Genomic DNA, 26519 nt, shown 5'->3' on the forward strand with positions numbered 1-26519 from the left:
AAAAAAAAAGAAACAGGTTAAAAGATGAGGCTAAACAACCCAAAGAGAATGGAGCATCTTGTTGAGGCTCAAAAGCCCTGTATCAGCTTGACCAAAAGTGAATCTTGTTTTTGTTTCTGTGCTTCAGCCATTACCCTTGGCATCTTCACGGATGCAGAAAGGGGAAGAGGACAATTCTGTCTGGCTTTTCATTTTCACAGCAGTGCGCTGAATATTAATCAGCCTAAACCCAGTGCTGTAGGCACTGCTGCAAATTACCCATTCTGCAGTCGGTCGTAGTTTGCTGTGTAATTTTTGCATGCAAGCCAACAGCAGGGGCTGGGCGAGCTAATTCTCCTCTGTGACCTGACTTTGCAGATAGCAGACACACCATGAACAGGAGCGTCCCTGAAGCACCCTGATAGCTCTATTAGAAATGCCACTGTACATCAGGCTGTTGTCATATCAGGGTTTCCTTTCAAGGAATTGGGCACCTTTCTCCTCCTTGTTAATGCAAGAAGTATATGCAGGGAAACGAAGTTCGTTCTTGCATTAATCCTCTCCCCGCGTGGCCGACCCGGCCCCGTTTCCCACCCCTACCCTGCCTTGCCCCATGCAAGCGACTCCTGGAAATGAAGCCCAGGGAACGCATTTTCCTGATCTTAAGGAGACTTAGGAGATTTGGGTGTTTTCAACACCGATGGGCTTTGCTTTTGACACCGCTGAAGACACGATGAGAAAATCCCTGAAACTGAAAGCACTCGGCAGGCTGGCAGCCCTGCCTGTCCCCCTGCTCCCGGCAGCGGCAGCAGCAGCTCCCGCCAGCCCGACTGCTGGGGAAGGTGGCTCCAACCCAGCAGGAAAGGGGACCCCGGTCATGGGCCCCTTGAAATAATGTGAAATAATCCCTTTCACTTCCAGCTCCCTAGAGGAAGTTCTGCTAACAGGGATGAGAACCTGCCAGGCACCCGAAGCACCGCACCATCCCCCTGCAGCTGGCACACCATGACACGCCACGTGCATTGATTCACTGCACGGCTCTCAGACCGAGGGCTCCTGCTGCCGGGGCAGGAGGGTGTCAGCTTTGGCCGCGCTGTGATTTCCCCTCTGCAGGTCAGCAGCTGACGTCGGCTCAGCCAAATTATCCTGTGCGGTGCTGTGCTTCCACTGCACTGTCGTCTTTTCCCCAGTGGAAAACGAGTTCCTGAATTTCCCCGTTAGCAGTGGTGTTTGCAGTGCGAAAGAGGAGCTGTGGTATCTCCCCCCAGCAAATGTTTGGGGGGCAGAAGGGGCCCGGGGGGTCCTTGCGACGCGGGGGAGGCGCAGGGGGGCTGCACGTGGGGCGACTGCGCTGCTCGAGTCCGTCCTGCTGCACGCAGCACACAGCGAAGAGAGGCCATCTCCCAACTGAGGGCTGCTTTGCGCTCTGAAATTCTGACATTTTAGGCAACATGCTGTTTTGAATCCTGCTTTGTTGTTTGTTCTTGCGAGTTCTCCGGGTAAAACCTCAACATTCCTGTTAATCTCCATGCTGACCACTGAATCGTGGATCATGAGCAGACGCTCAGCTCAGCCCGTGTTCCCACGGTTTGCTGCTGCTCCAGCTCTCCCCACATCCCGGAGCCGCCCTGCCCGGTCCCCGTCCCTGCGCGGTCGCAGAGCACCCCGGGGTCCCGCAGCGAGGGTGTCCTGAACGTGCAGCGCATCCCCGGGGCACGACCCAGATGAGATTTCTGAGTGGGAAGGAGGACTTGTACGGGAAATAAGAGCTGAGAGGTGCCTCGAGCCCTGGGGCTATTGCCCAAGGGCCGGAGCCGCTGCCCGGGCACAGGAGCGGGCACATGGGGAGCCAGGGGGAGGGAGCCTGCGGGAGGGGGCAGAGGGCGGGTGGCGGAACAGAAAGTCTTTCTTTTTCCCGGAGAGCGTCCAATACAGCTGTCCAAATGCATTGCACCACCTTCGCCTCACGGGAGGCATTTTAATTACTCTATTGACTCATGCTCTTGAGAGCACCAGGCGTCGCAGAGCTCAGCCTGGGATGAGAGGGATGCAGGGAGACAGAGCGAGGGAGCGCGTGGCCCTCCCCACCAGCCCCATCGCCAGCCCCATCACCGGTCCATCGTCCTTCCCTGCACACGCAGCCGGCCAGCGGGCACTGGGCCACTCTACGCGTGTCTCTGACCGGTGTCTGACCATCTTCATGTCCCTGATCCGTGCCTGACTATTAAATAACTCAACCGGCAGAGATAACAAATACTTGAAAAAATATCTGGAAGATATAGAGCCGTTAATGAAAAACATCAGAAAATAGATATCAAGTAATGACACCACGATGAGAGCTTATTAATAGGAAAGTCTAAAGATAAAACTAATTTAAGCCTGATGAGACAGGACATCTCATCTTCAGGAGAACGAGAAGTCAATAGTTAGCTGTCAATAAAGGAAATAAATTGCTCACAAGGGAAGAGGGAAAGCCACAGGGCTCCCAAGCCCCAGAGAACAGCAGTTACCGTGACAGACTTGTAAGATACACGCTGAATTCACAAAACCCTGAAAAATCGGAGCTGCCATTCACCATCGGCGCCTCTGCCATTGACATTCAGTTCACGGCCCAGAATTGCTCCAGGAAGGCGCTTCGCTCTGGGGAGGGGCTGGAGGCAGACGGAAACGCCGGGGCTGGGTGGGCTGCAGAGAGCTTGGGGCTGGCCCGGGGGGGGACACACCAGTGGGGGGACACGGGGGAGGCGAGCAGGGCCCGGCAGCTGCCCGCTGCTGCGATGGAGAGCCGTTGCGTTTCCAGCGCGGCAGAGTTCACCGTCAGCTGCGAAGGAGCCGTTAGGAGCAGGCGTAACCTTCCTGCTGGAACCCGACCGCAGCCTGTTCCAGAAAGGAGTGAACTAAAGATGATACAACTAATTTTAGAAATGGAGAAAGTTTTTGAAAGTTCTTTATGTTGTGTTAAGTCCCTCAGCTTTATGCAAAGAGCCACCTTCAGCAACGGTGAGGAAAAGCTACCGAAGGAAACCTCCATGGACCCACAGCAGTACTGCTGGAGGGAGGAGGAGGAGGCCTGGGGGAAAACGGTTGGCAAGTGCATGAAGCCTGTCTGCTAAAGTGAAAACCCATGAGAAAAGGGAAGGAAAGCGTTTCAGCCCTGGCGCAGGCCAGTGGGCTGCTTGGCGCATCGCTCAGAGGCAATGCCTCCCGTCACCTGCCACTGCTGCAGCAGAGCGGAGGTCTTCGGCTGACCTAAAGCAAACTGTGCTTGCAAGCTGCCATCAGGGAAAACGTCAATCTTTCCCTCCAACTTCATTGCTATGCAGAGGGAAAACAGATTGCAGACCACTGGGGGTTCTGGGGAAGGACGTGACACGCCACAGCCAGCTCCGGTGCTGGGAAAAGCCCAACTGCGCTGCCTTAGCTGCTTAGGGAGTCTTGGAGAAGGCAGCGAGGCTGGGTTCGGGTAGTGCAGACAGCGATGGGCATCTATTTTGAGATTGTCCTTAGGCCAATAAACGGCAGTGATGAGCAGATGAACACTGGCTCAGAGCACCCGCTGCCGTCTGTCCCTCCTCTCCGTAAGCACAGCCAAGACCTGAGGGCAAACAGGTTCGCTCTTTAGGGCTGTGTGATGGGGGTCCGGAGAACAAACGGGCTCTTGTTCTCTCTGACAGCGACCTTTCGACCACGTGAAGCTATTTGTGTGTTCGTGGTGACGTCCAACCTCACTCAACACACACTGCAAGCAGAAAAGGAAAGTGAGCAGGTTGCATGTTACGAAATCCCAGTGTCAGGAGATGCCTCGGGGCACGGCTCGTGCTTGAAAGTACATGTCATCCCAAGCATCCCATCCCAGTGCTCGGAAAACTGCTCTGCCAAATGCCTCATTAGGTGTTTGTCCGTGGGTGAAACTGGGACACGACTGGCTGGACGGAGGCAAAAAAAGTTTGTGTGTTCTCCGGAGGGACCCTGGGACAATTGCCTGGGAAGGAGGGAGCTGTTGGAGAGGCGAGGCTGGGCAGGGCTCTGCTCACCCCCGAAAGGACTGGCCGAGCCCTCAAGATGCTGATGTAACCACAGCCCAGCACGTCCTGCGCAGCTCAGCCCATCCAGCGCCGGAGACAGGGCACTGCCTAAATCCTGATGCTTCGCAGCGGTGGGACAGGCTGGAGGGACTAACGTGCCTCCTCGCTCGTGCGAGAGGCTGTGTGACAGGGTAGAGCGCTGGCGCTACCATGACTAGCGTTGTGAGTTGCGGTGTAACACTAAGATCTATCTAACGCTTACCTACGAGCCCGGCCCCATCCTGCTGTAAATCAGGAGGGACCCAAGGGAGTCGGGGAGTCAGAGAGGTGTGAAGGAGAAGGGGTCCCCGGAGCTGCTTTGCTCTGGCAGCAGAGGTTGTGCTCAGAATGAAACTCCGCTTTAATCAGAAACCAAACAAACCGAGCGGCAGATGTTGCAGGGCAGGGGCTGCAGAGCCTGGCAGCACCGTCCTGCGCCCGAGGCAGGAGCGCCCGCTGCCGCTGCAGCCAGCTGGCCTGGGCACGGAGGACAGCACAGCCCTGTTCTCAGCAGCACTAAACCCCGATTTTTATCACTATGGACCGGTAATGCTGGAGCAGACCGGTGTCCCCAGGCGCAGGGGCTTAACCAGCGCAGCTACAGCGGTGACCCGACTCCGGGGGGTCCCAGGCGGTGCCGCAGCCCGGCAGGCAGGAGCGTCCCGAGGGCCATTTCATGTCTCGCTTATGCGTCCGACTGAAGTCCCCCGAGGCTCGCGCAGGCTGCAGGCTGCCTGCCTTTTTTCCGAGCGGATGGAGTTTAATCTGTTTTTCTAGCAGGTTGGTTGGTTTGCTGCTGGCCTGCCGCCCTCCCCTGCAGTGCCCTCGCCACCGGGCCCTGCAGATGGCACGTGGGGGTCCACCAGCCTGGCCCCGGGCTCCTAATGAGCCTGGTCTAGTTTTGCACGTAGCGAGTGCGGCTCTTGGGCTCCTCACTGAAGGCGTTTTATGCTTACGCTCCGTGCATTTCACATACATCCCGTTAATCCCCTGGCTCTTACCTAAAGCATCTGCCGCAGCAAAGGACCTGGACATAGGTGGCCGCTGTGACTTTTTCTGTACCTTTTCCAGGGCGTGTCCCGAACACAGCATTTTGTGGGAATGGCTCAGGGCAGGGATAAAAGGTGGTTGGTCTCCTGGACTTGGGAAATCCACTCTGCCCAATAGTGGGAATATAAACTTGGAACCATAGGAATATAAAGAGCAGAAAGAGCAAGCAGATAACCCCAAAACCACGTGAATAAATACTTCCATTGCTCTGACATGCTGTCGTGGTTCAAGCTCAGCCGGCAACTAAGCAGCACGCCGCCGCTCGCTCACTCCCCCCGCCCAGTGGGATGGGGGAGAGAATCAAAAAAAAGAGTAAAACTCGTGGGTTGAGATAAAGACAGTTTAATAGGACAGAAAAGGAAGAAAATAATAATAATGATTATGATAATAATAAAACGGCAATAATAATACTAAAAGAATTAGAACATACAAAACAAGTGATGCACAATGCAATTGCTCACCACTCGCCAACCGATGCCCAGTCAGTTCCCGAGCAGCGATCCGCCGCTCCCAGCCAATTCCCCCCAGTTTATATACTGGACGTAATGTCATACGGTATGGAATATCCCTTTGGCCAGTTTGGGTCAGCTGTCCTGGCTGTGTCCCCTCCCAGCTTCTTGTGCCCCTCCAGCCTTCTCGCTGGCTGGGCATGAGAAGCTGAAAAATCCTTGACTTCGTACAAACACTACTGAGCAACAACTAAAACATTCAACATGTTATCAACACTATTCTCACACTAAATCCAAAACACAGCACTATACCAGCTTCTAGGAAGAAAATTAACTCTATCCCAGCCGAAACCAGGACACGTGCTTTCCCCCCCCCCCCCCTTTTTTTTTTTTTTTTGCTTCCTGAAGCTGGTGACGCCTGGTCTGCTCTGGTCTGGTCTGGTCTGGTGGCGTTATGGCTGGCCATTTCCATCCCAAGCGAGTGGATACAGGAAGGCTGAGCGGACAGAACAACATGGGCTGCACAGTGAGGAGGGACCTGGAGTTGTGGGTCTGACCTGAGGAAGACTCCCGAGTCATCCCTAAAACGAAATACCACCCAGCAGCCAACCCATAGTGTTTTGCCTCCGAGGAACATCTCCTCCTGTGCCCAGAAGCAAGTGGAGCCTGGCAGGGGCCGACTGCAGCTCTCTGCCAAAAGAACAGGACTAGGATCCAGCTTCCAAATTGTAACGGGGCTGCTGCCTCCTGGGGCCCCTCAGGAACACACCAGAACTTGTTCCGAGAGTTTGGGATACTGGAGGTGAGGACTGAGCTTCATTACAAAATGTATCTCATGAGGACACTTACAAAACTGGTTGAAATTAAGGCTTTTAAATGCTGCACCCTGGATAATAAAAACCTAGGAGGCCTCTCTGCTGGTAACGAATCCCAGTCAGTCATGTTCCTGCCAAGCCTGGGTACTGATTCCTGGATCCGTGTTCCGCTACAGAGCGGAGATACAGTGCACGTTTACAATAACCAGTGTTTTGGTTTGGACCCACAGCTGTCTTCCAGCAGCAATCCCAGCAAAACAAATCCCTTCCATCACTGAGGTATGCCGAAATACCGCAACACCTCAGCTTCCAGTTGCAGAAGGCACAGGTATAAATTGGCGTGGGAGATTTAAAGTCCTGTGGAGTTCAGGACTCATGTCCCTGCTCAGGCTGCGAAAAGAAACGTACAAGCACGAGCACGAGGCAGAGTGAACACGAGACACAAGTTCAGCCTTCCCAACAGCCGAATTCAGGGAGCAAATCTCCTGACAAGCGATACAGAAACTGCATCCCACCTCTAGCCCCCCCGAGAAAAAAAACATTCCTGCTGTCAGGCAGTGCCAAATGACAAACTCAGCCTCCAAGGTCACTGTAAGCACTTCCTAATGGATGCTTCGCTGCCTTAAAACCTCAGCCTTCATTCCCGAGGCCTATAAAAACTAAAGAGGCGAGGCAAATGGTAAGCACTACGGCTCCTTGGGGAGTTTGTGCAGTGAGCATCATCACCTTCTCATCAAAATGGAAAACCCAGCTCTCCTCCTCATTAGTCTCTTGCTCTTAAAATAATGATCGTAAAACGACCACAGCTGGCCTCGGAGCTGGATGGAGCGGGGAGGGCACGCTGCCGTCTGCGGGTCTCACGTGGAATAGGTGCTTGTGGGGAGAAGGTCAAAATGAGCAGTGAAAGGTGGGTGTCAGCCCTTTTCAGGGGGTGCTGGCTTGGGCCACGCTTTCAAGATGCATGGGAGACATGAGCTGAAAGAAGGAGATGCTGCAGGGCACTTAAAGCTGGGCCGCTTCCCTGGCTGCTTTAATGAGCAAGCACGTTGGCTTCAGTGCCTGTCACTTTTGAGGGATGATGCTTATACATCCCGCTCCTTCCTTTGGCATTTCAAACCAAACAGCTTCTCGCTGCCGCTTCCTTAAAACCCCACGGGTCAAAGGCAGCAGAGGTCTAAGACCCGGTTTGTGAATTTGGGCCTAAGACACTGTCCCACTTGGAGGCAGGAGAGCAGAACGGCACTGTGCCTTTGTCAGCACCTCAGAACCCACGCTGACCAGCGGCGACTGTGCAGGTTCACGTCTATGAGAAGAGAATCAGCTCTGAGATAATAAGCAAAAGGTATTTGTTTCTTAAACTAAGGTCTAACGAATATTCAGTGAACCATGCTGTTTTCAAAGAGATACAATTATATCCCAGAAAGAGCTGAGAGAAGACTTTCTAGCAAAACCCTTTCACGTTTATTTAAAAATTCTGCAAATTCACGTTGTGACTGCTCTATTAAGAGCTGATCAGCTGTTCTTCAAAATTTGTCACTGGATAGAGCCTTTTACAATGATTTCTTTTAATAACATGATTATCTATATTAGAAGGGGTGATTCTTTCTCACATCTCATAAGAGAAAGTTTACTTACAAGTGCAGGCTGCAGGTACAGCAGACCAGGCTGGAATATGACACAACGCAGCCACGGTTAGCTGCAGGCTGATAAAAACAAGGAGCTGTAAGATGCACTTAACGAACTTATTGGCCATTTAAATCGGTACAACCATTTCTCTCCTCTCGTGAGGAAAGGGAAGGACATCCACAGATGTTTGGATCATAAAGCTAAACCTAAAGTTTCAACAGGCTGGAGAGAACCCTCGGCCGGCAGCCAGTCCTCACCATGCATCCCCTTCGGCCTGGAGATGGGGAAATCCTCTCTGACCTAGATCCAAATATCCCCAGTAGAAGGGCAAGGCTGCATTCCCTCGGCCTCAGATACAACAGATTAAGCATCACTCGTCCACGTTCAACACCATTTTCTATTCCACAGTTCAGTGCCACATTCCATCACACGGGCATGGTGCAGGTTCCTACTTCCCCTTTCCAAGCATTTTGCAGACAGGAAGTTACCAATATTTGGAAAGAATTCATCACAATCTTCTCCTGTTCTTTCAGTTCTTCGGCCCCTTTGGCAGTACTCCTGCCATTCTCCAGCAGTTACTGGAGCTGTATTTTCCAGGCACTACCAGTTTTTGCAGCTCCTGAATTCAACTGAGCTAGCAGGAATGACCTGCTCTACAGACATAAGTTTCTCAGGGTGGGCTGCCTCAGAGGACGTGATCGAAGTCGGAGGACAGACGTGCAGCACTTCAAGGGTGGGCCAAGCCTGAGCGCAAGTGAAAATACAGGATCACACAGTACTTGGGTTTGGCAAGTCCATACACAGCTTCCATCTTTGCCTACAAACTCGCACAGCTCTACGAGGGGTTGGTTGTTGCCAAAACAGAAACATATATATATTATTATTATTATTTCATATATATATTCTAATATGCATAGATCTCCCTGTTTCTACTGTATCTCCACCTGACCAAACTTCCTTGTTTCTTCCTGGAGAAAACGCGCTGCTTCTGTCCACTGGCAGCAGGGATGCCTCAACGACAAGCCGCAGAGCGGGAGAGGGTAGTACGGCAGAGCGGAACTCCCTTCAAGGTCTGAGAGCTGGCAGAGGTCACCTGAAAGAAACAGCACAACAGTTCTCAGGAACAGAGAGGCTGAGGAGGATCCATTCTAATTTTAGGCTCTCCTGGCAGCAGCTGCTCTGGAGAACAGCACTGTGCAAGAAAGAGAGCCCAGGGAAACAAGCGCTGCAGACAGGTCACCTTCACCAACACGTAGTCCCTTGGCTGGGCTCTGACCGGAGCCTCGCAGCCCGCAGCATCCTCTATCTCGGCATCAGGGAAGATCACCTTGATGTTGCCGTCGTTCCTCCCACACAACTCCGAGGCAGAGCGCTTGCTGGGCTGAAAGGAGGAAGGGAACATTACCTGCATGGCAATAGCTCTGATTCACCGCTGGGCTTTATTGCCTCAGGAATTAATTGAGCACCATTGCCAGTATTAAAAGCCACATGCCACACTGTTAAGCACGCCATGTAACAAATCCTACGGCCAGGGCTGCTGTGTTGACACCCACACACCAAAGCCAATGTTTCAAAGCCTGCGCTAATTCAGTGCTTGGCCAGAAACACGTCTCTAACCTATCCCATCCCCCTGCGTTCAGCTCAGTGCTCTGGAAAAATCAGGCTGTCTGCTTAAGTGTGAAGACACGGTCTTGGAGCCCTAGGACTGCGCGGGGAAAGTGAGAAGGGAAGGCAGAGGTGATGATTGCTGTGTACAGCCTAAGAGCCTCTTGGCCAGCAGGAGGGGAGAAGGACAACTCTGTTCCAGGCGCACTCACCCCCTCCACCAGCACCAGCTGAGACTGGCCCACCATTGCCTCATTCGCCCTTGCAGCCTCCTCTCGGAAGACAGTAATGAGCTCCTCCAGCCGCCTCTTTTTTATGTCTGCAGGCACATCGTCCTGCAGCCGGTGATACGCCCGGGTTTTCTGCCAACAGACAAAGCAAGTGTGGCCCCTCAATAACCAGACAGTCCGAGATCAGAACCTTGTCTGACCCCAGCCAGTGTGGCTGCTCTGCAAGCAACAGCTTTCCACGCTTTACAGTTTGTATTTACTGTACAGGGAACGGTACAGTATTTACTCAGGGAACATCTTCAGGTGCTAACCGCCAGCAACATCCTTGATTTCCTCACATTCTTCCTGCACTACCTTTTTGGTAGAAGGTTTGACGTAGGGCGCTGAGTATCGGTGGCTGTGTGAAGCAGAAGTTCTGCATCTCCTGTGCGAGATGTGTCTGTTGCCTGTCTGTCCACAGGGACAGGGAATGGATTCTACTACTTCTAGTCCCATGTGCTAAAAGGTGATCCATATTCCTTTGCTTTCTTATGTTTCCCAACCTCCTGCCCTCTTCCCCGTCAGCATCTTACACTATGGGGAGCATTCTAAAGGAGACTTGTCAGCTATCCACTCTTCTCATGGAAGTACCTTCTGAAAATTCACCAGTTCTCTCCAGACTGGATTGACAGACTCTCTGTACATCAGCACAATTTCTCATCAGCAAAGAAAAGTGTACCTGCAGCCAGGTCTCTGCAGACACAGCCGCTTCATTGCAATCACTCTGGACCATCTGCAGAACCAGGTCACCCCATCAGTAATCAACCCTGACACACAGACAAGGGAGCTGGAAGCCTTTCAGGCATAAAGGCGGCTCTCGCAGCAACACACACCCTTGAAGGGCTGCATGCCAGCAAAAAAAAAAAAAAAAAAAAATCTACCAATATAATGAGTCTTTAGGTATTATTCTCAATTTTTTTGGGGTGTGTGTCTTACTGTGAGAAACAGAGCTCTGGAGTGAGGTGAGATGCCCAGAGATAACAGTCTTCTCCATCAGGTCCTGCACTCACCTGCCTCATGCTGTAGGCGAACAGGAAGCCTACGTTGTAGCGGACTTCCCGCAGCAAGGACACAGTCTGCTGGTGATCTTCTTCTGTCTCGCCACAGAACCGGCAATGAAGTCACTGCTTAAGCTCACTCCTGTAACAGAGACACAGCTTTACACTTCCCTCAAGGAAGAGGGGGACACTTCACTCAAGAAAGGACAGCAACATACAGCTGTGCTGAGCTCAGACCAAGCTAAAGGAGTCCCTACCTGGAATGGACTCACGCACATGGTGTACAAGCTCTAAATATGCTTCTCTTGTGTATCTGCAATGAACAACACATGGATTTGCTAATCAGAAAACCACGACATTGGTGAGGAGAAACCAGCACCCTAAATCAGAGGGCAGGGTGCAGGACTCCCCATGGCGATCACTCACCCTCGTCGCATGGCCTCCAGGACTCGTGTGCTTCCACTCTGGGCCGGGAGGTGAAGCTGTTTGCAGATGTTGTGTCGCTCCTGGATAAGCTGCAGGACCTGTGATGGGCAATCAGGAGACAATGTCATAGACAGCTCAACTGTACCAGGATGCCAAGGGGAAGAGCCTTCCCCGGGTAAAAGCCAGCAAATTGCAAACCTGCCAGCCATAGCACAAACATTCCCCCTCCCAGGAGCTGCTGTTCCCATTCTGTGATTGTGTTCCCTTCGGGAAGGAAGCACAGCCCACATCTAGCAGTTCAGAGCTGCCTGCCTGCCTGCAAGCAGAGGTCCAGCTGCTTATTTTACACTTGCCTCATCAGGAAAATCCTTGGGGTGTGGAGAGGTGAAACGGATCCTCATTTCTGGATCAATTCTAGAAACCTGGTCTAGAAGATGTGCAAAGCGCAAGCCTCCTGGTTTAGCTTTGTAGACTGTGCTAAAGCCACGACTGAGGACTGGGGCAGCCGCTGATTGAAACTGCACCTCAGACATGTCTCGAAAGCTGTTGACGTTCTGACCCAAAAGGGTCACTTCTTTCACTCCCTACAAAAATAAACAGAGAGGAAAAAATATAACCCGGTCAGGATGCAAGGGCAGCCATGGTTTTACTCTTACTTCAAGGAGGAATCTCCAAGGAAAGCCCTCCCTTCCTTGTCTGTCTCAGAGTATTACAAAGGGAATCAAAAAGCCACTGGCGGAACCCTGTGGTAACCTCATCTCCACAGATAAAGGCAGTGTCATTGGCCAAAGGTACCACTGAAAACACTTTCACCGAGAACCATCCTTCCTCCCATGGCTTGGGACAGGTGGGAAGGAGGCTCTGCCTCACCTGATCCGAGAGCATCCTCACTTCCTGCAGGATGGACGCGATGGGGCGGCTCCTTTCACGGCCGCGGGTGAAGGGCACGATGCAATAACTACACATGTTGTCACAGCCCCGCATGATAGATCTGCCGAGGGGTAAAGTACAGGTCACGCTACGATTGCTCTGGAAGAATCATCCATGTTGCATCCTGCCCTGCTTTGGCCCAGCACTGCTGCCTTCAGCCAACCCCCTTGGCCTGCAGCACACGCAGCACGAGCTCTGAACACAGCTCTGCAGCTTCCCCTTACACGCTGCTCCAGCCAGAGCTGGCTCCTGCTTGCCCCTAGCTAATATCTCCTAATTTTTCACGCACATTTCCAAGAAACTTGGAAAGCAACTAATGAGGCACAGACTTGCACTGCAATCTGGCAGCGATGAAAGATCCTTCTGCATCTTGTTCCTACAGCGGGTGATACCGTCCTGCTGTACTCTAGGCCACACCGAGCAGAGCCTGATTTCACGTTTGGGAATCTTATTATCAAAACTAAACAAATGGAAACAAAACCAACAGAAGTTACAATGCATGGAGGATTAGAAGAATTAAATACGACAAGCTGGGGCAGGACATAGCAGAAGGCAGGGGATGAGAGGGGCACAGACTTAGAAAGGCACAGATGTCAGTGGGACAGAAATCACTCGGTGCAGCATCAGGCTTAGACAATCAATGTTCTCAAAGGAGAGTAAGAGAAGCCCGCCGACAGCCAGAGCACAGGGCAGTCTCTCCAGGGCTCAGTCAGACAGCGAAGAAGCGGCAAACACACAGTCTGGCAGACTCATGCCTCCAGGCTGCCGGGAGCGAGTGCAACCAGGCATTGCATCTCTTGGGTAGCTGCTGTCACTGACATGTCTGTTCTGCACAGCAGTATTTCCAAACCAGAACCACAGAAACATGCACAGGAAAAAAAGATACTTACACAAACGCTGTTGTGCCACCTGCGCTAGTCTGGACAGGCAGAATATCTGCATAAGTCTCATCTAGCGATAGCAGGACATTAGCAGCTTGCTGGCCAGACTCTGCCACGGCCAGCAGCCGGGGAAGGTCACGATACGCATCAGGGCCTGCCACAATATCGACTAGCTTCTCCCTGTGCAGAATCTCCTCCTTAAGCCTCTCAGCCATGCATCCTGCCGCCAAAGGAGAAGGGTCCTTGTGAGGAAGTGCCCACCCTCGGTTACGCCTTCGCACCCCTTCACTAGCTGCTTTCACCCTGCAGAAAAGGCTTGGTGCCGCCAGAGGGGAAGAGGAAACGCAGCGCAACGGGATGTGGCACAACAGTGTGTGCTACCCACCGCTGCGCATCCCGCACGTACCTAGAATCCCGATGCGGAGAGGTAAGCGAGCCTGCTGCCGCCGGGCTTTCAGCGCCTTGAGGTGCCGCAGGCGATTCCAGATAGCCTGCTCCGCCTTCTCCCTGGGAAGCCAGGAAAACAGTGGTTATTCCGATAGTTGTGCTTTAACAGTCCCCCAACCTGAAGCGGTCCAAGTGTCTTGAGTGGAGAATTCAACTAAAGATGGGGAATCATCCACCGGATGGATCTGATGGCACATGAAAGTGTCATTTGTGGTGTGTGGATTATGTCCTGACTCTATCTTATCTACTACCATTTGGCTTGCTTGGGAGCATCTGCACTGCAGAAACAACTCAGGGACTAAGCTCTTGCAGAGAAAAAGTCTGCCTTAGCCAGCCAAAATGAGCTACCTTGCAAGTGACAATGAGCATTTGACATCTTCTGCGTTCAGAAAAAAAAAGCAAAGTTCCCTATATATTTATAAACCAAATTGCCCCTAAACGTAGTTCCCAAATTTTTGAAGTACAGACCCTGAACTAGAGAGACAGTCACTTCAAGAGAAGACAGAAGAATATTAAAAAAAAAAAAAAAAAAAATCATTAAAGCACAAATCTGTGCAGGTATCTACCTGCCCATGGCATATACACAGAGCTTACACTACCAAAAAATTTCTTCTCACTATCTAGAAAAGCAATTCATAGCACAATTATTGTTAACATTGTGGCACCAGCTAGCTCTACCCTCAACTAAACAGGCAGTTTCACATCTGCATGCTCCTTTCCTCACACAACACATTTATTGCCTTGGTTTTCAAATGGTAATTCCTTAAAAACTGTCCAAAACCAGCAGTGACAAAAGTTTCCTTACCTCACGGAACAGGTGACAAGGAGAATCACATCTGCCTAAATTGAAAACAACAAAAAGGAAGAAGAATTTGTAAAAGCCAAACGGTAAGTACTCACGCCCTGCACGGGTAACCTGAAGAGGCAGACTATAAAACTCACTTAACTCAGTGAAAAAGATCTGCCCAAGTATGCGGTGGGTTTCAACAAGCAAAGGTGCAAGTAACTAACAGAAGACAAGCAAAGTCTTCCACTAAATGGTAGAAGTAAACTCAGACAAAGATGAGTCAGGAGCATCCCGCTGTGTCCAATCCCTCTCCAACTGAGAGGGAACCCAGCAGTTTAAAGAAAAAAGACAACCCACAGCTTTCTAGCACACTTGTTAAGTAGTTTCCTTTACTCCACAGAACTTAGACTTCAAATATCACAACACCCTGCAGGACTGCACTCCAGACGAAAGCCGGGACTCGCAGGCACAGCAGTGGTGTGACGCCTTCGCAGGCCTGCGCTACCGGAGAGCTGCCAAGGTGCCTTACCTCGTCCAACTCCTTTGTCCTCGTGTAGCCATTCTTCTGCAGAATGGCCCAGGCGATCTCCGTGTCATTGACGTTCATCTGGCAGCCATACGTCTCCAGGTACACTGCAACAAAGGCGGTGTGACGCAGAAGCCTGCCTCAGCTCTCATCTACAACCTGTTTCTATGACCTCTTCTATAGGAAGGAACCTCCAGTCCCACCACCGGAGAGAGTCAGGCAAGCAGCACAAAAGCTACCTTCACCTGCAGCCCACACAAAAAGGATAAACCAAAAATAAAGACAGACTCTGGGAAACTGAGTGCCTCAGAGCACGTCACTCCAACACAACGGGTCTGGACTGTGGCTTGCAGAGAAGCAGAAGCTGTGTTATTACTGAGATATAACCTTTAGCGCAATGAAACCCCCCCTCCCTGCTCAGGGCATCACAGCCTGAAAGCTCCGGCTGACAGCCCAGCACAAGGTCTGCGGAGAGGTGCCAGAGCAACCCGCTCCCCGACCCATCTTCACGGCGGGGGGAGACACACCAGTGAGCGTGCGGCCTGGACTTCTTCTAACGTCAAAATCCCCTCCAGGGCCCCAAAAGCACCCAAACAATTCCTTTCCCCCACACACGCTGCACTGACTCCCCGCTCCGGCTTCGGGGCACCGCTGGCCGCACCGGCCCTTACGGCTGGCCTTGGCCTGGCTGCAACGGCACGGCCGCGGGGCACGGCTAACCCCACCAGCGCTCGGGGCCGGCCTAGCCACGGCCCAGCCACGCCACGGCACCCGGGCCGCCGCGCAGGGGTCAGCAGGGCCCGCGGAGGGGGAACGGCGGCACCACAGACCTTTCCCGGTCCCGGGGGCAGAGCCTGGCTCCGGCTCCGGCTCGGGCCGCGGCTCCCCCGCGGCGGCGGCCCCTCTCAGGAAATACCGCAGGTCCGGCCCCACCGGCCGCTCGCCCAACCCGCACCGCGCTCGGCGGGCAGCCCCGGGGCGGAGGGCGGCGGCCGAGCGGAGGAGCCCCGCCGCCCGCAGCGCTCGCCTGCAGGGCAGCATGGCCGCGCCAGGCCCCGAGGCCAGGCCGCGTTGCCACGGCGACAGCCGGCGGGGCGCTTTGTGGGACGGACGGGGCGGGAAAGGGCGCGAACGGGGAGCGGGTGGCCCGGCCGTGCGCCGCCAAAAGCGGTCCCCGCCACCTTCCCCGCCCTTCGGCTCTGCGTTCCGCGCCGCCGCGGTTCCGCCGGGCCCGCCCCGCTGCCGGGGGGAGCCGGGAACGGCCCCGCCGCGGGAAAGTGAAATAACAATGGAAACCCGGGGTGTTCCGTCGTGCTTCGCCACGACCGCAGCGATAAACAGAACCGAAACGGGCGTTCCCGGGCGCCTGCCCTCCCTCGGGGCGGGGGGGGGACGGGGAGCTCCTGGCACCCCGCGGCCGCCCCCGCGCAGGCCCCGGGCCCGGTGCGAGGGGCCCGGGGAAGGTACCCCAGGCTCAGACAGTGACAGCACCGCCACAGCCGCGACCCCGGCGCCAGCCGCCTTTATTGCTGCCAACCGCCCCTGGCACAGGGGAAGTGGGAGGGGAGGGGGCCAAGGTGGGGTTGGGGGGGGGCCGGGGACCCCCAGCTCTCAGTATCGCTGAGCGAGGCCCCGGCTGGGGGACGTGGGGTTCAGCCCCCCGGGGGTGCTTCTGCCCCCGGCCCGCGGTCCAGGCCGAGGCGGGCGGTGAGGGACACTGCGGCAGGACTGGTGGTCTTCAGCTCTGGTGGCGGGGCCAGGGGGAGGGAAGGGGTGAAGGGGGCATTTTTGGTGCTCGTGGTCCCTCTCGGCGCCTTATCTCCATCTCCGGGGCTGATAGTGAACGTCTGCTCCAAGCAGCAGGAAATTCTGGGAGAAAGAAAGAAAGCGTGGGGCTGCGACAGGCCCTGGCAGCCGCTTTCTGTTGCGGGCAGCCGTGCTCCCCAGCACCCACCACATCTCGGGGAGGGAGGACAGGTGGGCACGTGTGGTTCTGCTAGCCCCCGTGCCTGATTTTAGCCCTGGAAGGGCTCTGAAGACATTTCACAGCCACGCCTCGCACTAACTATTCAGCATCTCCGTCGTGGCACCCCTCTGGGGCTTCCCCAAGGCCTCCCACAACAGGGGCTTTCTCTGCTCCCCAGGACCCGGCAGGGCTCCTTCCACCGAGTCTGGCAGGCGCTGCCTGTCCCATCGCAGGCAGATGTGTCCGGCAGCAGCCGCTCTGCACTCACAGGCAGCATCCCGCCGGGCGCCGCCGGCCAGGGAAGGCAGGGGCTCGGGGCCAACGCTGCCGCAGAGCTGCGCGTGCGATAAAAAGCATCGTGGGAAATTCAGGCCCCGGGTTTAAGAACCGGAGAACGATGCGGTGCTGCCCGAGGGGTGCAGAGCCCAGACCACCACTGTGCAGACGGGAAAAGCGGGGCTCTGGTTTGCAGCTGTGCTGCTGGGATCCCGGCTGAGCGCACCCTCCCGCCCGCCACCTCCCAGCATGGGTTGGGGAACCGGCCTTGCACACTGTGCCGGCATGCGGGGGGCTTGGGGATGGCGGGACGGGCTCCAGCCGGGGCCGGGTGCTCCCCCTCACTCACCTGGTGAAACCTCACGAGGATATTGGAGAGCTGTACTCTGTCCGGCAGTGGCAGAGGGAAACCCTGATTTAACCTGTCTGGAAAAGACAACACACGTGGCCGCGTTGGGATGGGAATGGGAACAAGAGGGAGCACGGGCCGTGCAAAGCAGGCAGCCACCTCCTCCCCCCGGCCCTTTCTTTGCCCCCGCTGCTCCCGGGGTAGGCAGAGAAAATTCCTGCCAAGCTCCACAGAAGGGCTGGGGGCTGCATGTGGTGCCGTGCCACCCCCCCGGGCACCCGGCAGCCGCCAGCCCTGCTCTGGCCCGAATTGCCGGGGAGCCATGAGAAGCAGTGAGCGGGGGAGAGGGTCTGCAAAGCATTAGGATGGGCGTCGTGCTCATTTTTTCCATTGTGTTCATTGCTGGTTGCATGTCTCAGCGCCGAGAGGCTCCCGCACACCACTGCCCGCAGGCTGCCTCCGCCGGGAGCTTTTATTGCCGTCTCCTGCACTCGCTGCAGGCTTTACCCACCGAAAAGGTTTGGCAACGGGGATTTAATTAGCGAGCTGGGCCTGCTCAGATGGAGCGACCTGGCCGGCGACTAGTCCAGCACCCCCATTCCCCCCAGCAGGTTCTCACCATTAAGACGTGGGAGCAGGATATTGGAAGCAACGATGTTCACTATGGACTGCAGCATTCGCACCTGGGGAGCGGAGAGAGGGGGAAGGAAAAGAGCGTTAGCCTGCGGGAGAGGAGGTGCCCAGGCACTGGAGGATAATTAGGAAAAGAAAAAGAGACGAGGAGCTGGGACGGGCACACGCTTCACCAGAGACCAGCGGCTTTGTCTGGCCATGCTGGCAGGGTAGGAAGTGTAGGGGTGAGAGAGGCAATGGCATCTGGCTCTGCATCCTCTCCCAGTCTTGCAGGCTGAGACAGGAGGCGTCTCTGGCGTCAGCGTGGGGTCCTGGGTGCACCCCCAGGTCCCGTGTTGGTGGGCAGGGGGGAATGAGCCCTCTCCTTGGCCCCCAGCAGGCTCTCGCCTCCGTGCTGGGGGCTCTGGTCATGACCAAGGATAGCTTACCTGGAAAGTGCCGACATCCGAATGCTTCAGAGAGAGCTTCATCCTGCACAGAGGCAGAAGCGGTGCTGTGAAGGCTGTCCCAATGGAGGGAGCAGTTCCCACCCCGGTGCCACCCGTCGATGGCTGCGCAGATCCCGCTCCCTCCAGCCCCAGCTCATCCCCTCTGCACTGGGTCCACATCCCCGGAACCTCCCCACCTCACCTCTGTCCCCAGGAGCCCAGAACAGAAGCACCCCCCAGCCACCCCCTGCCCAGCAGCGGCTGCGCTCGGGGCGCTGGGCGAGCGAAGCCCTGCGCTGCTCCCCCTCCGTACCTGCCCACCTTCAGGCTCCCAACTATGTGGCCGGATTTCACGTCGATGACGGCGGACACGTTGCTCGTCTGGGGAGAGAGCGCAGAGCTCCGGCAGTGCTCACCCCACCTCACCCCAAACCAGACACCCTGGGGGAACGGCTCTGACCAGCCGAAACGCAGCGGGACCGCTGCCTGTCCAGGGGCATGTTTGCACGCAGCATTAAACCTGGCATTTGTCAGCTCGGGTATTTTTCTGTTGGGGACACCCCCACTGCACCAGGACTGGGCCGGTTTCGGACAGCATCCAGCACCTCCCCTGGCAGGAGATCGGCAGCAATGGCTCAGCACTGCTGAAGGCAGCAGGAGGACTGTGCACAGCTCAAACTCCCATCTTTACCCCGCTGAGATGCAGGGGAGAGCTCACCGATGCACCGCGTCACCTAGAGCTGTGGCTGCACCCGGAGCTGCCCGGCCAGGACCACAGTCACCACTGCAGGCTGTGCCACAACTCACCAGGCTGAGGAGGAAGAGAGGAGCCAGGCTGGAGTTGGGAAGGATGGCGTAAGCCTGGATATCCACGACAGGCTTGAGTGAGAGCCCCCCTGGTCCGATGTTCAGGAACGGGGCGGAGGGGGCGGACAGCCTGAGCTTCATCAGCATGTCCGGGTACATCTTCTCTAGCTGCAGAGGAGCAGGGAGAGGGTAGGGACAGCGGCACAAACCCCCGTTCCTGGGGGAGACCACCTTGCACAGAGCAAAGCCTGTGCGCGGCAGGAGCTCTGGGGAGGCAGGGCTGGACCACTCACCTGGGGCACGAAGGCTGAGAAGGTGGAGGTGTTCAAGTGGAATTCCACATCCTTCGGGATCTGTGGGGGGAGAACAGTGATGCCGGGGCGATGCGGCACGGCCGAGCCCATGGCGAGATCAGCCCTCCCACCCCTGCGCGCTGCCGTGCCTGACAGCCCCGGCCCCATCCCACGGCCCCCAGCTCTCAGCCCCCGGGCAGCTCGCTGGGGGAGTCCTCCGAGACCGCAGGCTGCTACCGGAGCTCCTCCGCAAATTGAACCCGCTGCCCAGAGGCGCAGGGACAGCCCCTGTCCCACCTGCGCTGCTCACCATGGAGTCTGTGATTTCGAAGACCAGCACCCCGGCTGCATGGTACACGAAGCCAGCTGTGTTGAAGAAGTAGCTGGAGGCCCCAAAGTAAACCATGCGGTCGTGATCCGAGGGGAAGGCCAGCGCCAGCGGAGAGAAGGGGACGGCAGAGCGGTGGGCCAGGGAGAAGAATTCACCCTGGGAGGAGGGAGAGAGGTGAAGCAGGAGAGCAGAGGGCGGTGGGACTCACCCGCTGACGCAGGCTGGCAAACAGCATTTGCAGGAGGTACCTCAACCTGGTTCCCCACCCGCCTATGGTGATGGCATCAGCCAAATTAAGCTCTCCCAGGGCAGCCTCTCACCTTCAGGTCCACGTCCAGGGACTGGGTGGTAGCAGTTGGGGGTGCCACCAAGGAGTAATCGATCCCAGCCGTGGCATCTATCCTGGCTGTGACTGTAAAACATGAGGCAGACAGATGAGCAAGAGGGAGATGGCACGGGAAAGCTGGGAGCAGATTGCCTCTGCAGACATCCAGGCAGTGCCGTGCCCGGGCTTCCTGGTGCAACCGCTCAGTACCAGCTTCATGTGTGCATGCTTCTGTTTAGAAGCAAAAAATCACATTTCCCTCCTGACTGTTTCTCAGCCATGTAGACTAATTCCTGGACCCGAGGAACGGTCTGGGTCCCCTGGCTAAGGCAGCCCGTGCCCCTGCCAGCGCCAGGCACGGCTCGTTGGAGGCTGCGTGCAGATGAGCAGTCTCCACGGCTGGACAGGGTGCACAGTGACAAGTCTCTGCTGATGCGGTGTTCCCCAGCTCCCAACTTGGGTGCAGAAATACAAGGAAATGGGGAGTGGGCACAAGGTACAACACTGTCCTCATGGCTGGGAAATGCTAGGAAGAACTGCTCCTAAAACCCCGTGCAGCCCCCGCCTGGTACCTGGCAGGGTCCGGAGGTAAGGCTGGAGGTCGCTGCGCACAGACGTGACCACGCTCTCACAGACCTGCGGGCAAGAAAGGCAGCGAAGCTGAGCAAGGGCAGCTCTGCCAGGGGCGGCCTGTTCACACCCCTGGGTCAAAGCCTCAGCCGCGGACTCTGCTTTGCTGCCCGGTGCCAGTTTTATTCCTTGCAAAAGCCTGCTTAAATAAAAGAGCACACAGTGACGTTTGTCTCTACTCATCAGACAGCACGTTAGTTACGTGTCCAAGATACAAGCAAGGTTTATACCTGCAAATATCTGCTTACAGCAAGCTCCCCACACACAGTTCAGCTGCATCAAGGCCCTTGGAAGGAATCTCATGTGTGCCCTCAGACTGTTCCTACGGCCCATGCTGGAATGAATTGTGCTGAGCAGCCAACACTTAGCCGAAGCAGAGCAACTGAAAGAGTTAACCCAGCCCTGCAGGCACAGGAGCACTAACTGCACCGACAAAGCAGAGCTATCCTGAGTTCCTACAGCTCTGTGCTGCCAGGACAGAACAGCAAATCCCTCTGCCGCTGTCATCCACGGGTGAAGCCTCAGCATTAGTGGGGGATTTAATTGCAGGCTAAACACTAGCCCAGGAAATTCAGTGCAGGGCACAGTCCTGCAGACAGCTGAGATAATCTGCACAAGCTCTCTTCCAATGCTTTCCCCATAATGGCACGGAAACCGCCAGGCAGGATCAGGCCATCATCTGTCTGACCGGGCAGCCAGCCTGCAGCAGCTAATGGCGAGATGCAGAGCTCCGGAGGAGCCGCGACCACGCTGACAGCAACGCAGCCGCTGGCTGTGCCACGCCGAGGAGGAAGAGGAGGGACAGAGCCTTGGGCACGGCCTTATTGACAGAGGGTTGCTGCTTTTCCCTGTGCCCAGCCGATATTCATCTGTCTGTGCTGGAAACGCCCCACTGCTGCCTGGGAGGATGGAGCTGCAGACGGGCAAACACAGCCCTGATTCCAGTGACTGGGATCTCCCAGTGACCCGGTGCCCCTGGCACTGGGGGCACGAGGACTGCCCAAGCATGTGCAGTGAGGGCAGGAGGCAGACACGAGCTGCCAGAGCTGGGTCAGGACCAGGCTGTGCCCCGGCATCCCGGTGCAGTGCACTCCAGCCCCTGCCCTCTCCTGCCCATCGTCCCTCGCACCATCTCACACATGGAGAAAGACACTGAGAAACGTGCGTGGGGCAAAGGGGGCTCGGAGGAGGCGCAGAGGGCAGCAGAGGTCCCTACTTCCAGGAGCCAAAATAGCAGAAAAGGCCTTTGAGCCTCGGCTTTGCTCCTGCTGCCAGCCCATCTGCTGCCACAGCTCCCGGTGGCCTTGGGAAAGCCGCTACATGGCATCGGGAATAGCGCCCGGGCAGGATGGGATCTGCTGCGGGAGCGGGATTTGCCTGTTCTCCAGCTGCCTCCTTCCTGAGCAAGGTTCACATCCAGGGAGGCTGTAACTCGTGCCAGTTAGCCTTGTAGTAATTACTGCTAACAGCTTGTTTCCATGTCTTGTTGCAGGTCTCCTGCATGTAGGCTTTTGTACAGGGCGGCCGGTACCAGGCCCTCCCTGACGCACCCCGTTAAAACAAGACAGCAAGCGTCTGAAATCCAGAAACGAGAATTTCTCCCCCAGTGCTCCCCAAAGCACACAGGAGTGCGGCCGTTTAAAGGACAGCTCTGATCAGGTTTCCTGTTACAGTGAGTTTGGCCGGGGCATAAGATCTAATTAACTGACCACATGGAAAGAAAAGTCTTTGTTAATTAGGAACCAATTACGCTGGGCTTTGGCAAAGGCTGCAGGTTTCAAATTCAGCCTGAGCCACACGATGCTACGGAGACTGCAGATATCGATGCCCATTCCTCCGGTTTTCACAAAATTGGCAACACGCCCGTGCGCTCTGGCTCTAGTTAAATCCCTACATGTGCTCCGATCCTCCTAGCACATCAGCTCCAAGTGAGGGCTAAAGACCACCAGAGAAACCCGGAGCTCTGCCCTCCTTCGCTCACGTACCTTGCTCTCCAAGATCTCCCGGAATCTGGACTCAATAGCGCTATAGAAGAGGTTGTAAAGCCATCTGCAGAGAAAAACAGAGAGGAGTCCTTCTTTCTCTAGCTCAGAGGCTGCTGCAGAAGTATTTGCCCACGAAAGGGAGACACTAGAGATGCAGGACACTGGGGAACATCACTCCCATACCAATTTGGCGTCTGGCTTTGCCTCAGGGTCTACATTTGCAAACAGACCTGCTTGTAAACCACGTGCACGCTAGTCTAGTGACTGCCTTAAATCTCCCTTAAATGTGCAGCCACGGCAGGATAAACTCAGGCCAGATTTAAGTTCGTTCAGTTGCACATCTGGGTGAGAAGTATATCGCAAGAGTCCAGAGACAGCTGACTAGTGGTGTGCCAGTGCAGGCAGCCTGCGGGCAGAACGGGCAGCCTCCAAGGGACTGCAGATATGCCAACATCTTACTCCTTGCATCAGGGCCTGGAAGCCACGTTCCCATGGCAGATGGGCTAACACACAGCGTTTCCAGGCCTCACAGTGAAGTTACGTACCCAAACTTGCCCGAAAAGTGTACCCGGACTTTGGAGATGCGGGTGCTGCAGTCAGAGGTGTCAATGGTGGGTTTCCCAGAGGCGTCGTTACCCAGCTTCAGGATGATTTTGATATAGACATTCTCCACCGTCAGGTCAAACGAACCATGGTCCCGGCTGCAGGGAGAGGAGGATGAGAAAGGGACGTTTCTCAGTGCCGAGTCCTGGTGAAGGGACCCCAAATCAGCTTCGGGACACATCTATCTAGCTCAGGCTCTCCCTTGTAGTGAGCACCCAGAGGAGACCAGGAAAGTTTTTAAACTCAGGGAAACCAAATTTCACTGGAACATAAACTAGGAGAGGTAACCTTTAAACAGAGAGGGTCAAGAGTAAGTAGGGGAGATGGAATAGAGACAGGAGAGTTCATGCACAGCTCCTCCATCGTTCACCTTGTTCTTGCCTCCCACCCTGTTTTATCCATCTCAGTGGCTGTACGAGCGGCAGTGACCTCTGCCCACCCCTGGTCCCGGCTCAGGTCTGTCCCTGCAGGCGCTCAGGAAGATGCTCCCCAGTGCAAGCAAGTCGGAGGGACCGTCCCTCACACCCCAGGTGCCACAGGAGGGGAGATGGCTTTCATGTTGTCTCCCCAACCACTTGCAAGGAGGATAAACGCTGCCTGGCCAGCTCCGAGGGCTCTTGGTGGGGAGGGAGACCTGGCTGGGCTCCCCCAGGGCGAGGGGCTCCCAGACGTGCATCGGGAATACAGCGGCTGCAGCCCGGCTGCAGGAAGGACAAGGCAGGGCGTCTGGAGAGAGCAAAGCAACAGCTGCCCAGACACGAGGGAGAGGGAGAGGAGAAAAAACCTGTCCAGAGCCGGAGAGGGAGACGCAGAGCGAAGCGCCCGAGCAGGGGCAGGGGGAGCTGGGCACGCACATGAAGTGTAGCTTCACCCGCCAGTTCCCATCCACGTCAGCGAAGGCGTTGGAGATGGAGACCTGCAGGCCCATGTTGGGGACCAGGGAAATCCGGGAGTACGGCAAGTGGAAACTGCGAAGGTCCAACCTAAAAATAAATAAATAAAAAGTAAGAGAAAAGGCACTTGAGAGGGGGTGCCTCGCCGCCGGGGCCACTGTGCCGGCAGCATCCCCAGCTCCCGTCCTGCCGTGGCAAAGCGATGCCTGGCAGGGACACGCAGAGCAAAGCGGCGCCTTTGGAAACGGGGTCCCTGCAGCCACCCAAACAGCAGCTCGAAACCCCGCGCAGCAGGAGCGGAGAGGTGCAACGGGGCAGCGAGGAGCTGGGATCTCTGCAGGGGCTGGGCTCCTGCGGCGTGTGGGGGACAGGCGCCCTGCTCCCACGGACAAGGCCACCTTCACCGCCTGGGCTTCGATTGCGCAAAATCCGCCCGCACCCAGAGTGCCGTCACCCCGGTTCCCTTTTTCCCCCTTGGGCAGGGGGGCGAAGCAGGAGCGTCTCTGCCTGCACCGAGGACAGGGCCAACATCTGTGGGAGCTGCAGAAGGGACAGGACGGTCCTTGCTGCTCCAGGGGCTCCCCATCCTCTCCCACCCCTCCCACCCCTCACGTGGATTGGGGGGGCAGTGAGCCGCTCCGGGGTGCTGGCAGGGCTCACCTGGAGATCTCATAGTGCACCTTCCCCACGTGCCGGATGCGAAAGTCACCCGAGATGTCCGGCAGCTTCAGCTGGGCCAGCTCCTTCTCCAGGACCGCGATCCCCTGCTGATGGGCTGCAGGGGCAGAGGGAGAGCATCACAGCCATGCGCTTCCCACAGGAGCTGGGAGCACGCACCGGGCGCACAGCGAAAGGGTTAAAGGAAACATCCAGGCGATGCCCTGGCTGCTTTCCACCTCCCAGGCTATCTTTAAAGCTAATCTCGGTGCACAGAGCCCTGGGAGCACAAGGGGCAATGCTGACTGACGCCTGCCCGCTTGCAAGCCCCAGAGGAAAGTGGTGGCCAGGCATGGAGAGCGGGGAGACGTCCCAGTCCTCGCTCTCTGGGCTGGGCACTGTGCGAGGTGTGCAGGAGGTCCCGGGCACTGCGCCGCTCCATGCCCAGCGCTGGCGGGCAAAGCTGGATGGAGCACACATGCCAGGGAGCGGCACGGCCCGAGTGGGTACTGCAATCCCTGCATCCATCGGGGAAGGGGAGTCACGTCCTCCTCTCCCACACGGCGGGCAGAGCTGCCGGGTAAATGAGCTGTTTCTCACACAGTGTATTTCAATCCATAACAGCGCTCCGCTGGAGCCGGGGCTCTGCCTGCCTCAATAAAACCAGCGCGGGGCCCATCCATCTCCGTCACTGCCTCCACTGCCGCAGCTCCCCACCTCCTCTCTCCTCCGCAGCTCGCTCCTCCAGGGCTCACGGCTCGGCTGCCCAGACACATGCCATGAGAGCAGGACCCTCCTGCCCTGCCAGCCCTGCGCCTCCCCCGACACCGCCCGGGTGCAGCCCCCTGAGGCCCCTGCAGGGCCGGGCACCCCTGCCCCTCTGCAGGGGCTCCATGAAGGTGGGGGGGCGGGGGGCAGACGGGTGCATCAGCGGGAAGCCCCGGGCGATGGTGCATTCGGCATCCGCGGCCCAGGCACCCCCCGTCCTGCCCCAGGACCCGGCGCTCTCCGAGCAAGCACCCAACTCCTCCCCTCGGCCACCAGCACACCTGCAAGGAGGGAAATCAGAAGCCAAACCCACCATAGTCCAAGCCAGCCTGGGTGATCCTCACCACGAAGCCAGGGTTGGTGGCCCCGGTGAGGGCCAGGCACAAAGCCAGCGCCCCGCAAGCCACCGCCAGGCTCTGTGCTCCCATCCTGGCTGCCCCGCGGTGCCGTTCTGCTGCCGGGCTCTCCCTGCCCACACCGCCTTTATATCCGTGCCAAAACGGGAACCGTGGGTGAGGGAGGTGCGCAGAGCCGCTGCCGCAGCCCGTGCGGGGCATCCCCCAGAGCCCCAGGGCTTCCTGCTCGGCCACCGCCCCACTCCTCTGCACCGGTGGCACCCGCGCCTACGGCATGGCACGGCACACCTGCACCCAGCGGCACACCCGGTGCCTCTCCTCACAGGCAGGGAAGGGCTAGCGAAAACCAGGAGGCAACAGCTCAGTT

At 56.5% G+C, this 26519-nt stretch overlaps 2 protein-coding genes across 2 annotated transcripts; both read right to left on the reverse strand.

The window, feature by feature from the left end:
• Positions 1–8901: 8901 nt before the first annotated feature.
• Positions 8902–15893, reverse strand: CDK5RAP1 (CDK5 regulatory subunit associated protein 1). The gene is given in 14 exon segments (XM_050907519.1): positions 8902–9076; positions 9224–9364; positions 9801–9950; positions 10868–10968; positions 10971–10997; positions 11113–11168; positions 11282–11379; positions 11635–11865; positions 12152–12272; positions 13102–13312; positions 13499–13599; positions 14345–14379; positions 14856–14959; positions 15683–15893. Coding segments are annotated over 14 exon segments (1668 nt in total). The 3' UTR covers positions 8902–8995.
• A 484-nt stretch (positions 15894–16377) lies between these two features.
• LOC127023294 (bactericidal permeability-increasing protein-like) lies at positions 16378–26224 on the reverse strand. Its single transcript, XM_050907365.1, has 15 exons — positions 26110–26224; positions 25032–25146; positions 24333–24461; positions 23421–23576; positions 22876–22939; positions 20833–20896; positions 20256–20347; positions 19915–20091; positions 19605–19664; positions 19312–19479; positions 18818–18885; positions 18505–18547; positions 18063–18126; positions 17444–17520; positions 16378–16721 (listed from the first exon to the last, which is right to left on the reverse strand). Exons 1-15 carry the CDS (start codon positions 26222–26224, stop codon positions 16668–16670), a joined length of 1446 nt encoding a protein of 481 aa, XP_050763322.1. The 3' UTR covers positions 16378–16667.
• Between the last annotated feature and the right edge of the window lie 295 nt (positions 26225–26519).

Source organism: Gymnogyps californianus, chromosome 17 (assembly GCF_018139145.2).
Source record: "Gymnogyps californianus isolate 813 chromosome 17, ASM1813914v2, whole genome shotgun sequence".
Classification (NCBI taxonomy): domain Eukaryota; kingdom Metazoa; phylum Chordata; class Aves; order Accipitriformes; family Cathartidae; genus Gymnogyps; species Gymnogyps californianus.